Source organism: Argentina silus, assembly GCF_951799395.1.
Source record: "Argentina silus genome assembly, chromosome: 10".
NCBI lineage: Eukaryota > Metazoa > Chordata > Actinopteri > Argentiniformes > Argentinidae > Argentina > Argentina silus.
The window spans coordinates 8807841-8820372 of NC_139664.1; the positions used below are offsets into that span (position 1 = coordinate 8807841).

At 46.1% G+C, this 12532-nt stretch overlaps 2 protein-coding genes across 3 annotated transcripts; one reads left to right on the top strand and one right to left on the bottom strand.

Moving 5' to 3' along the window:
- On the top strand, positions 1–8373 carry khdc4 (KH domain containing 4, pre-mRNA splicing factor). Of its 2 annotated transcripts, none has more exons than XR_014554432.1 (14): positions 1–126; positions 766–949; positions 1174–1302; positions 1525–1604; positions 1751–1803; positions 3623–3798; positions 3999–4210; positions 4394–4454; positions 4597–4654; positions 4772–4995; positions 5180–5323; positions 6028–6109; positions 6325–6413; positions 7385–7445. XR_014554432.1 is itself a non-coding variant. In XM_083678129.1 (14 exons), the coding sequence occupies exons 1-14, from the start codon at positions 98–100 to the stop codon at positions 7615–7617; spliced, it is 1782 nt and encodes a 593-aa protein (XP_083534255.1). In that variant the 5' UTR covers positions 1–97; the 3' UTR covers positions 7618–8373. The 2 variants fall into 2 exon arrangements, 1 of the variants encoding a protein (XP_083534255.1); XM_083678129.1 differs by having other exon boundaries at positions 6000–6109; positions 7385–8373.
- Positions 8374–8804: 431 nt separating this feature from the next.
- Positions 8805–11862, bottom strand: LOC310810783 (NADH dehydrogenase [ubiquinone] flavoprotein 1, mitochondrial-like; the record flags this gene model as incomplete). The annotated part of the gene is made up of 10 exons (XM_083678634.1): positions 8805–9136; positions 9255–9400; positions 9573–9654; positions 9857–10023; positions 10118–10330; positions 10464–10653; positions 10845–11028; positions 11206–11376; positions 11523–11605; positions 11764–11862. 10 exons carry the CDS (start codon positions 11860–11862, stop codon positions 9041–9043), a joined length of 1431 nt encoding a protein of 476 aa, XP_083534760.1. The 3' UTR covers positions 8805–9040.
- Positions 11863–12532: the final 670 nt, after the last annotated feature.

Sequence of the window (12532 nt, forward strand, 5' to 3'; positions counted from 1 at the left end):
TAACACCACTCTGTCTTGTCTGGACAAGCTGACCTGGAAGTCTGGTGGAGTTTGTAGTGTTTTTACACCAGGGAAAACTTGATCAAATATAATATTGATGTCATATGGTGGAACTCATAACGGCGGGTGAGTGAAGAAACACTGAACGTTGTGGTCACGCTGTGTGTGTTTACTGCAGACTTGTTCACAACACTGAGCAGATAGCTAGCTAGCTAACAATGTTAGCACGTAATGGCGGAGTGTTGTTGCTGTGTTGGTGACAGTAGTGAAGAGTGGACGAGCTGTCAAACAGGCAATACTAGCTGCTACTTGGCTATAATAAAATTGTTGGCCAGTCAGATGTCCTAATAAGTACATTTTGGCCGAGTGCTCACGAGACGTCCCGTTTTTCAGAGTCATCGGGTCAGCCAGTTGATGTGTTAGCAATTAGAAATCTAGTTTGCTGGCTAGCCCGTGCTGGTATGCAGATCGTCACAATTCCTGATTTAGCAAACTGGTGTGAATAGAGGGAGATGTTTGGTGTGTAGCTAACGTTCGATTAGCCTGTATAACTTTTAAGAATTATATGTGTGGGAGGGCAATATAACCTACTACATATGAATAGCCCTTACTGACACGCCCCTCTCCCGTCTCCTAATTTCTCTCTTCCCCATCTCTCACCTCCCTGTCCTCCCTCTCTCTCCTTTCCTTTTTCTACCATTTTATTCCCTCTCCCTCTCCTGTTATCTCCCTTTTCTTTCTGTCTCCCCATCTCTCTGTCCTTAGGCGCCGTAGTAAATGGGACCAGCCTGGCCCAGGTCCTGGTTCTGGTGGGATGGGGGAGGCCGAGTCAGCGCCCACAGGGGCTCTGGACGCAGCGGCTGCTGTGGCTGCTAAGATCAACGCCATGTTGGTGGCCAAGGGCAAGCTCAAGCCCTCACAGATAGGCCCCCCCGGACCCCCTGACAAGGTAAGAGATCCAACACAATATCAACCAACCATTATGACTCGTAGGTGGACATTTTATAATGACTTGTGAAATATGAAGTACCACTCAACCAAGCAAAATAATTATCCCTTTCTCTCACTTACTATCTATTTGCTCTCTCTCCCCCTCTCATATCCTATGCTTTGTCTGTCTATCTATCCATCCATCCCTCCCTCTCTCTTTCCTCCCTGTCTCTCCCTTAACAGGTTGTGGGTATTGCGAAGCCCCAGATGCCTATGAAAGCTAAGGACGACCTGGTGGTGGCGGAGGTGGAGATCAACGATGTTCCACTTACCTGCAGGAACCTCCTGACCCGTGGACAGACTCAGGACGAGGTCAGAGCCAATGCGATCAATGAGCTTATAGATCAACAAATAGATGTAATGATTTATACATATTTGTTTGGGTGGTTTAACCATCAGACAACATTGACATATACTGCCAGTCTCTGATAAGTGCCACTGTATTTGTGATATGTGTAAAAACTGATGCCCTCTCGTCTGGAGGACACTGTCTAAAGGATTACATTCCATTTACCTCCATCCATCTGCCTGCAGATCAGCAGAGTGAGTGGGGCTGCTGTGTCCACCAGGGGGCGCTACATGGCAGCAGAAGAGAAGGGCAAGGCTCTACAGGGGTGAGTTCTGCTGCCTGTATACTCCATTATGACAACTGTATCTATTGGAGCATCTATACTATAGCATGTTGTGATCATCCATAGAGACTGTGATCTGTTGTTTAACTTTATCGTATAAGCACAGCTCACTCTTTCCTTCTCCGTAGTGACCGGCCTCTCTACCTACACGTCCAGGGACAGACCAGGGAACTCGTCGACAGTCAGTACATCTCTTTTTACCACTGTACCTTTTATATATACAGTATTGTGACTCTTCCTCTGTGGCTCTGGCTTCTATCTTAGTTCTATCTTTTCTTTTTTTGCCGTTGTGGGATATGTTGGATATATAATACAGTGCTGCTTGAAAGTTTGTGAACCCTACAGGGATGGTCATTATTTTTGCATAAAATATTAAAATGAACACAAACATTATTTAACGAAAGTGGTTTATTTAACCAAAACCTTAATGTGTGCAAAAATATGTGTACCTCTTCAGTGAATAGCTTGTTGGCACCTCCATTAGCAGCGATAACTTGGAGTAAACGTCTCGTATAGCCACTAATCAGTCTGACATCTGTTTTGAGGGATTTTTGCCCACTCCTCCTTACAGAGCTCAGCCGATTGAGTGAGGTTTGAGGGGTGTCTGGCATGACCCGCCCGCTTCAGGCCCTGTCACAGCATCTCGATTGGATTGAGGTCAGAACTTTGACTTGGCCAATCCAAAACACAAATCTTCTTTCTTCTGAGCCATTCTTTGGTAGATTTGCTTGAATGCTATGGGTCGCTGTCTTGTTGGAAGACCCATTTTCAGCCCAGATTTAGTTCCTTGACTGATGGCTTGACGTTCTGTTCAAGAATCTCTTGGTATACCTCAGAATTCATGGTTCCCTTAATGATGTGGTCATCCAAGTCCAGAGGAGGAAAAGCAGCCACATATCTTGACATTCCCACCACCATGCTTGACTGTAGGGAAAAGGTTTTTTGGTTGTAGGCAGTGTTGGGTTTTCGCCAAACACAGTGGTTTTGATTGTGACCAAAAAGGTCAATTTTGGACTCATCTGTCCAGAGAACGGACTTCAGAAACCTTCAGGCTTGTCTAGGTCATCTCTGGCAAAGTTAAGACGGGTAGTTTGGTTCTTTTGACAGCAGAGACTTCTTCTTAGCAACCCTCCCATGAATGCCATTTCAATTCAGTGTTCTTCTTATTGTTGAAGCATTGCACCTGAGATGCAACAAGGGAGGTCTGCAAATCTCTAGATGTTATGTTTGGGTTGGCTTTTACCTGATTAATTATTTTTCTTGGGGATATTTTGGAAGGGCCTCCACTTCTAGGTCGAGTTGCTGTCATGTTAAATTTGATTTGTAAATGATTTGCTGAGATCTCCTTTCCTCTCGGCATAGTGTGTTTTGCATTCACTTGTATGGGTAACACAAAACTGACCAGGTTTCTTATCTCTGTTTATCAGAGTCCCACCCAAACTCTTTCCTAAAGATCTCTCCTTTGATTGGTTCATTTGATACCCAATTATTTACCCACCTGATTCTACTTAACTACTTGATTTAACCAATGCAACTTGGGGTTAGCTTATTTTTGCACCTGCACTAATTTCTTTATAATTTAGTTTTTCTACTACACACCTGATTTTCTCTAAACCAACATATGAAATTGGTAAATATAAACCTGTTATGTCAGATAAAAAAAGACTGGTTCTGATTAAATAAATATTTCATGGTAAAAACTAAAAAAAGGGGTTCACATACTTTCAAGCAGCACTGTGTATATAGTATTTGCCATTTAGCTGACGCTTTTATCCAAAGCAACTTGCATTGCAGTGTTTGCATAAATCTTTCAGTATATATGGTCCCCGCGGGAATCAAACCCGCAACCTAAGCATTGTTAGCGCCATGCTCTACCAACTGAACCACAGAGGACCACTGTATATACTGTTGCGGGTGGGTTTATCTTTTATATAATTGAGTATATATATTTTTCATGAGTGATGTAGAATGAAGGATAATGGGTGATTGCCTCTCTGTAGGAGCGGTGAACAGGATAAAGGAGATCATTCTGAACGGGGTGGTAAAGGCCGCCACGTCCACGGCCTCCTCCTCTTCCTCCTACAATGGAGGGGCCACAGTCACAGTGTTCCACAAACACCATCCCCTGCCCCCCGCACTTCCCCCCATGACCCACAAACCACACTTCCAGTCCGGGGTAAGACTGTCCTGCCTATCTCATTGATGTTGTCTGTATACCTGTATGCACTGAGATGTCCAGGGATAATCAAAACATATTGCTTGCATTAAAGTCCTGTTCAGTAATTCTTCTATATATATATCTACCTCTCGCTCTCTCTCGACCTCTCACTCTCTCTCTACCTCCCTCTCTCTCTCTCTCTCTGCTGCCCCCTTCAGATGCACTATGTGCAAGACAAGCTGTTTGTGGGTCTGGAGCATGCCATCCAGGGTTTCTCAGTAAAGGAGAGGGTGGAGGGCCCTGGGTGTTCCTACCTTCAGCACATCCAGGCTGAGACGGGGGCCAAGGTCTTCCTCAGGGGCAAAGGATCAGGCTGTCTGGAGCCCGCGTCTGGGCGAGAGGCCTTCGAACCCATGTACATCTACATTAGGTAAATACCATTCTTATTTATCGTGACTAGAAGCCATGCACATGTCTGTTTCAGGAGAGAGAGAGAGAGAGAGACCAGAATCAATGTACTCAACTACATCCTGGTTCAGATACCATTTGCATCTAGACCAGGTTGAAGAGCCCATGTCTAAATCCCCTTCTTTCTCATCCTTCTGTCCTCCAGTCATCCCAAACCGGAGGGTCTCGCAGCAGCCAAGACCCTGTGTGATAACCTGCTGCAGACTGTGAGTATCTGTGACCGTCTCTTTCAAAGATGCTTCATATAGAAGCTTACCTTTTAGATATATCATCATTATCACCCTAAATCCTGTCTTTGCCACCTTGATCTAGGGTCCTATTCTCTCTGTTCCCTCTCCCTCCCTCCAGGTGCATGCAGAGTACTCCCGCTTCCTCAATCAGATGAGTGCCATGATGCCCCCACAAGGTACACAAGCACGTCACATTCAGTTTGCCAGCCATTAATCTGTTTCTGATGTTATGTTCTACCTAGATGCTTTCTAATGTAATGTATCCTGACGTGCGCTTCCTCTTCCTCCACCAGGCTTCCTCCAGCCCCCAGTAGTCAACGGGATGCCCCCCCAACCCCACTACTACCCCCCTGCAGGGTTCCAACCCGGCTACCCCTTGCCCGTGCCTCCCCCCCAGCCCCAGCCTGTCCCTCCCCCATACGCTGTACCCCCTCCAATACCCCACGGAGCACCTGTGTGTCTCCCCCCTCACAGCTCTCAGTACTCCCTCCCTCCTGTCCCCGTCTCTCTACCACAGGTAAGTCTGACTGCTCATTCAGTTTGAAATTTACTGATGTAGACTGTTAAAATTGTCAGTATACATCAGTAATGTTCACTTCTGGTTATTGTGTCAAATGTTTTTGTTCAAGGCCTTGATTAGTTAACTGCTCTTTTTTTTTTTAAATTTAATAAATTATTTTTTTGTTTTTCTCTCTCCTCAGAATCTCCCTCCTGCTCCGTATCCTACTGCTGCCCCAGCCCTGCCAAAAGCCCCGCCTCCTGTGGTCCCATCCAATCCGCCACAGAAGAGACGCTTCACAGAGGAGGTGCCAGACGAGAGGGACAGCGGCCTGCTGGGATACCAGGTGATCACCTGCTCTTCCTCATCCTCCTCATCCTCTCTCATGCCTTCTCTTTCCGTATGTTTCTCTCTTGTCTTTCTATTGCCCCCTCCCTGTCATAACCTCTCTCTCTGTTCCTCTCTCCCTGCCCGCCTTCTGCTCACTGTCTTTATGAACTCACCTCTCAATGTCTGTCTCAATATTAGTGTTTCAGTAAGTGAAAATATGTACTCTGTAAGTGACCTAGTTGATCTGATGCATGACTGGGTCTACAGTGTGACTCATACTCATCCCTTCATTTTGAATCCTACCTATTGATGTTTTTTCTGATTAGACTGGAGTTTCAGGTTTCAAAAGGTATTGTTGGCTACATCAGATTCATAAAAAATAGGCTGTTTGTATTCATGCAATAATATCTAACACAAGCATGCTCAATATTTCAATACATTGAATTGTGCTTTTTGAATTTATTGATGTAGGACTAAGTGAATAAGTTAGTGGTTGAGTTGATAGCATTTAATACATGGTAGCAAGTTCCTTATTGCACACAATTTTGGTTATGTTATTTACATGCATAGATTAGATAAGTCTACAATAATAATATGAACGATAACAAAAACAGTTAGAGGAAGTGGTTTATCGGAGGGTACACTTGGGGGAGGATGTCTGCTAATGCGCCTGTGTGTTTTTCTGCTCATAGCATGGACCCATTCATATGACTAATTTAGGTGCAGGCTTCCCTGTGGGCAGCCCCGAGGCTTCAGGACCCCCGCCACAGAGTTCCTCCGGCCCGCCGAGGGAGAGGGACAGGTATGAGGAGGCTGTTGGGTTTTTCTTCTGAAAGAGTCAGGAATTCAGAACATCTGAGTTGTGGTGTCAGAACATCAGGTTATGCTGGAGGCATGAGGCTGATCTGACTCTGAATGCTCCTCAATTGTAGCTTTGTTAAGTTAGCTCATCAAACAACTGAAACTTTGCTACTGACACTCTCCCTCTCTCCCACCCCTTATCTCTGTGTTCTCCAGTCGGCAGCTAATGCCTCCACCGCCCATGCCCATGAACGGAGGAGTACGACCCAAGACGGAAGAGAGGAGGGCGCTGCAAGGCCTCCTGGGTAAGGGCCTAGCCCCGTGTGAAACCCTGACCCCCAAATCCAAAGTTCCAACCCCCCCCCCCCCCCCCCCCCGGACTCTCTGTGTCCCTCAAACCCCAACTCACAGCCATTAAGCACGTTGCCCAACCCCCCCTGCCCCTGGTTCTGCATAGTAGGGGACTAGAGTAGGACAGTGTTGCACCTAACCTCTGTTCCAGGATCAGATGTGTTTTTAATCCTCCTTAAGGCCCGCCCTGCAATAGTGACAAATAGCATTTTGCCTGTTGAGAACTTCCATGAAATAGCATTAAGCCCAATCAAGCTCTATCGAATTACATTTGGCACATAGCATGTCCCTAGAAAGAGTTGAGAGCAGGCTGGTTAGGAGCAAAGTTAGTTGTCTTAGGGTTGGGCCTACAGTATGGGGTCGCTTTGGTGTTGGGCACCCCTCTCTCGGTTTAGCTGATACCGTACCCCACTCCGACCTTCCCATTCTGATGACGTCATCAGACTGGAGTGTCTGTGCCTTGTGCGCCCCCCTCACTAACGAGACTCTTTCTTTTTTTGTGTTCTTTCTCTTTCTCTGTGTTTTTCTTCTCTTCCATGTCTCTCTTGGGGGATTCTGGATGCTGCTTGGGGGTGGGGCACGGCTCTTCCCTGTGACGCTGTCCTGCCTCATGATCGGACGGCTCCCTACCGACCAATGGCTGCTGCCGACTCATGCCCCTCCTCCTCTACTCCTCTACCTAACTCACCATTGCTGCCAAAAAACCAATGCAATCTATTAACTGTTTCTCTCCCTAAAACATGTGTTGGTAAACAATTAACTCGCAAATGTCATTTTTGGAACATTTGTGCTGGTCTATGTTTGTTCCTCTCTCTCTCTGTCTATGTTTTTGTCTGTCTGTGTGCCCCCTCTCCCCCTCTCTTTCCCAATGTTCTTTCTCTCTTTCCCCCCTTCCCCCTTTTCTCTCTCTCCCTCTCTCTTTCAGAGCCCTCAGTGAAGCGCATGAGGGCAGGGCTCGTGGCGTACACGGGCGACTCCTCAGACGAAGAGGAGGACCACCACTCCACCCCGAAACCCTCGGGGGCAGGTAACCCCGGGGGGAATCCCCCCACGCCCACCTCCTTGGGCTGGACACTGGGGTACCGTTGCCCCCCTCCACCACCCCTTCGTGCCAAAACACAGACGCAGCAGTCAATGCCCTTCTGGATGGCACCCTAAGACAGGACTTAGACCTCATACCCACATATCAAACCCCTAGACTCCTGGCCCCAATCCCCTCTTGGATGGCACCCCAAGATAGGACCTTCACACCTCAAACCAAACCCCTTCTCCCCTCTCCCCTAGCCGTCCCTCCTGTAATACAGACTGAATAGAGTCCCTGTTTCTGGTGACCTTAGATTTCCTTTTGCTTAGTGCTCAGCTGTGAAGAGGTGTTTAGTGTGTAAATGAACTGACTGACTCTTCCAAAGAGAAAAGACTACTGCAGCCTCAGCCCCAGACTCCTCAGCTGGATTCATATGAGCCAAGTAGCAAGATGCTCCAAACTTTGTTAAATACAGATTCATCTGTACTCCATGTCTGAACTCTTTAGAAAAGACGCAGTTGAGGAATGGACAGTCGTGGTGGATTTTGATACCCTGTTTCTCTTTTTTGGGGGGGGTTTGTTGTGGAACGCATCATCCCACCATAGGATTTGCTTGTCTAGACAAAAACTGAGGTGAAGGATTTTAGCATAATTCTGAATTCTTTCTTTGTAAAATATGATTTTCTGTATATTTCTCACCCTCTTTTCTTCTCCCTCTTCCACTTTTCCATCCCCCCTTCCATCCCTTTTATTTTCCTTGTACAAATCTTAGCGAGACTTCTCCCCTCCCCTTCCTTCATTTTGAGTACAGATCATAAAACATGCTTGTTGGACTTTTCTGCAAGTCAATCTACTCTCAACTGTTCTCATACTTTTGTGGAATAAATTAACATTATTTATGCTGTGTGTCTCTTTCATTCAAAACAATAGGACAAAGCGTACAATGGAAGTGGAATAGCTGTCTAACAAATTATCACCAAAAAGAAACTCATTTAATTTTGCCCCTGGTAAAGGCAGCATTAAAAATGTGTTTATGCTCTTGTATAATACAATGTGTATGTGATGCTTTGTGAAGCATTATTGGGGCAGCTGAGGTGAGTGATGCTGAAGCCCCAGGGCCTTATATGGGAATGCTAAGCTATCGATAAATAGATGCAAATCTTCCATGTTGGTACTAAATGGTACATGACAGTGATATTAATGTTGACAGAGAAAGCTCATCCCATAGCAGAAATCTATAAGAGCATAGTGGTCTCTGTAGCTATTGTTATGGTCATGGAAACAACATCGAGACCAGTTTCATGAAACTTTATTTGTGCGTAGTTGTTTTGAGTACTCAGAGGGCAGCTGTAGTATTGCACATTGATGAATGAATTAACAAATGAATACGGAAGCGAATGATTACATAATAACAACAAAGTAGACAGATTCCATGGGTACTACTAGGTTCATAAACAAACATAACAAAAAAACAAAACTGAAGGACTATGAACCAGCCAGTAAGCAATATGAATCATTTGAGGTGAGGCGTGATAAGATCAGCATAGTCAAAGTCTATCAGACCATCTCAATCTCAGTCTCTCTGGCTGGGTGCTTCTTGTTGTACTCAGCGATGCGGCTCTCCATGATGGGACGGTAGTGGCGGATCAGACCCTAGAGAGGAAGAGAAGGGCAGCGAGGGGATACCGATGTAGTCAGTATCTTAACCTCCAGTCCCACAGTCACATGTTACTCTCCACTCAGTTGGGCCTGAGTTAACCCCCAGTCTCACCTGTACAGGCCAGGCGGCCCCGTCTCCCAGGGCACAGATGGTATGGCCCTCAATCTGTTTGCTCAGCTCCCAGATCATATCAATCTCTGAGGCAGCAGCGTCACCACGCACAAACCGCCACATCATCTTATCCATCCAGTCCACACCTTAGGGAGAGAGGTGGTTAATATTGGATCATGTCTGTCAGTTGTATGGTATTGTGTGTCTTGTCTTCATTGCTGTATATGTCCATGAATGTAGAGCTTCCGACCATGCTGTACTGAGAACGAAAAAGGGATCTCGATTTTATGTATTACAAGAGAGATTGCAGTTCCTTACCTTCCCTGCAGGGGGTGCACTGGCCACAGCTTTCATGCTTATAGAACTCAACCAGACGGGCGATACCTCGGATCACATCAGCCTGGAATAAACAGCGTGCATTCTTCAGAGTTTGTTTGGTTATACATTTGTTTCGCAGTCAACTAATGTGTATCAATATACAGAAAATAAAGTTTGACCTGATTCAAAGTGAATTAGTTTGACTGAACATTCTTTGGGGATTTGGTGTACTTGAGAGTTGGTGTACTTTAGGCCTATTTCATTATGAATGAGTTAGAACATACAGATTTATCCATGACAATGAGGGCAGCAGTGCCCAGAGCAGTCTCTGCACGGACAAGGTCATCAAAGTCCATCATGACATCATCACACACAGAGCGAGGGATGATGGGAGTGGAGGAGCCCCCAGGGATCACTCCCAATAGGTTGTCCCAGCCACCCCTCACTCCTCCTGCACCAATCAGAGGGGAGGGAAAGAGAGGGTCAGTCACTCCAACACTACAAAAAATAGAGTAATACATACATACACACACACACACACACACCTGCGTGTCTTTCTATGAGTTCTCTCATAGATATGGACATCTCCTCCTCCACTGTACATGGTGTGTTCACATGACCAGAGATGTTGAACAACTTGGTCCCGGAATTCCTCTCTCTCCCAAAGCTTGCAAACCACACCCCACCTCGACGACAGATAGCAGGTGCCACAGCAACCGTCTCCACGTTAGCAACTGTTGTCGGGCATCCGAATACCCCTAGAGGATGCAGGGAATGTAGTGAGATCTAAAATTACATTTCAATGAATTTCAATTAGCCTACTGCCTAGAATTATAAGTTCCTTTATATAAATATCTACCTACAGTATGTCAGAATGGACCATTCCCTTACCTATGTCAGCGGGGAAGGGGGGTTTGAGGCGGGGTTTTCCCTGCTTGCCCTCCAGGGACTCGATGAGCGCTGTCTCCTCCCCACAGATGTACGCTCCCGCCCCCCGCATCACAAACACGTCAAAATCATACCCTGAGTTGCACGCGTTCCGCCCTATCAGCCCTGCCGCATATGCTTCGTTTATTGCAATCTGGTGGATTCAAGATTCAAGAGTCTTTATTTGTCACGTGCATACAAGTATACAGTGAAATGCAAAAGAGGAGAGGACAGGACAGAACCACAAAATGAATATTAGATGTGTGTAGAAGAGACAGGGCAGGGGAGGGCAGTGTATGTGTTTATGTACCCATCCATTCATCCATGTGTTGTGAAATGTCTCACCTGTAGGTTGGAGGACTCATTGTAGAACTCTCCTCTGATGTAGATGTAGGCGGCACGGGCTCCCATGGCCCTCCCGGCCACCAGGCAGCCCTCCACCAGCTTGTGGGGGTCGTGACGCATGATCTCCCTGTCCTTACACGTCCCCGGCTCCCCCTCGTCAGCGTTCACTACCAGGTACTTAGGCCTGAGAGAGAGGGGAGAGGCGATATACCCCAGTCAGCATTCACCATCACGCACATGTGGCTGAACAGCACTGAAACAGACTGACTCAGTAGCTAACTACTCTAGGTGGTTATGATTATGGTTGGGCTTGAGTACAGGGTAATTTCTACCAATTAATCAATCAATCAGTCATCCTTACCTGCCATCGCTGGGTTTATTCATGAAGCCCCACTTCATACCGGTAGGGAAACCTGCTCCCCCTCTCCCCCTTAGGCCAGAGACCTTCACCTCATTCAGGATCCAGTCAGTCCCCTTCAGCAGGATCTCTCTAGTCTTATACCAGTCGCCCCGGCGCAGCGCCCCCTTCAGACTTGACGGGAGGGAGAGAGACAGAGAGAGAGAGAGAGAGAGAGAGAGAGAGAGATTTACAGTATGGTTTATCAACATTATGTATAGCCTGGATTGTAGGCTATGAAGTTGATGTATGAAGCTGTGTTTGTTCTGTTATGTATCTACCTCCAGTCATGACGGCCATACAAGTTAGTGAAAATCCGGTCTTGGTCACTCAAGGGACCAAATGTGGTCTTCTTTGGTTTCTCCTGGGAACACACACAGGGATATATATATATAGATATAGATATAGATATAGATATAGATAGATAGATAGATAGATAATGATGAATAAAGAGAAGCAGTTGGATAACTCTGTGGAACACGCTGCTGAGGTGTGAGGTTTTGACTTGGCCAGGCCTACTACCTGTTGCTTTGCTGCAGTACTGTAGCGCAGCTGGGCCAGACGCGGGGCACAGCAATGACGAGCACCCGCGCACCCCAACATCCGACGCAGCGTCAGCATCTTGAAGCAGGGAAGGGCACATCATAAATAAATCTGCCAAATAAAGTCCACTTAAGTAGCAAGAGTTGTTAAGCTCATTGTGTATTTGCCTCACTGTGAATGTTGACATGTAATACTTTTCACTGAGTTTTTATAGGCCCATTCACTACTTTAAGCAGCAGTCTAATTTACAGATTGTCAGATAACCCTCAATAAAGCGTAAGTGGGCGATCTAGTGAAGTAATGTTAGCTAGCGCTAGTTTGACCTGCTAAGAACATTCTAGTTCACCTTCCTGGCGCAGAAATATGATGACCGAAGATGTTCTTGGTCACCCGTAAGGTGTCTGATTTTCGGATGGTGTCTCTCCGCTTGTCTTGTTCACTTCTGCATCTTAAATTGGTCAGAAATGCACATACATTCAGAATAGAGAGCCGATACAATCGGTAGTTAGACAACTAGTAGTTAATCGGATTATGACGCCCAATCCCATGCGCCTGCGGTAACCCCAGTGCAACAGATGTCACGGCGGAGGACTCATCCCTGGAATAAAGTGCAATGCGTAACAACACGAAAATATATAACTATTCTATGTCCATTCTATTGTCATATAGGTAGGTGATTAAAGTAACTGTCTTTACTGTATAATTTAATTGAATATTTCAATAGGGATGTTGTTGAATGTGAATAAAT

Coding starts and splice junctions, on each gene's coding strand:
- khdc4 (XM_083678129.1), top strand. CDS start 98: ATGTCATATGGTGGAACTCATAACGGCGG. Junction 950..1,173: donor CCCCCGGACCCCCTGACAAG/GTAAGAGATCCA, acceptor CTCCCTTAACAG/GTTGTGGGTATTGCGAAGCC. Junction 4,996..5,179: donor TCCCCGTCTCTCTACCACAG/GTAAGTCTGACT, acceptor CTCTCTCCTCAG/AATCTCCCTCCTGCTCCGTA.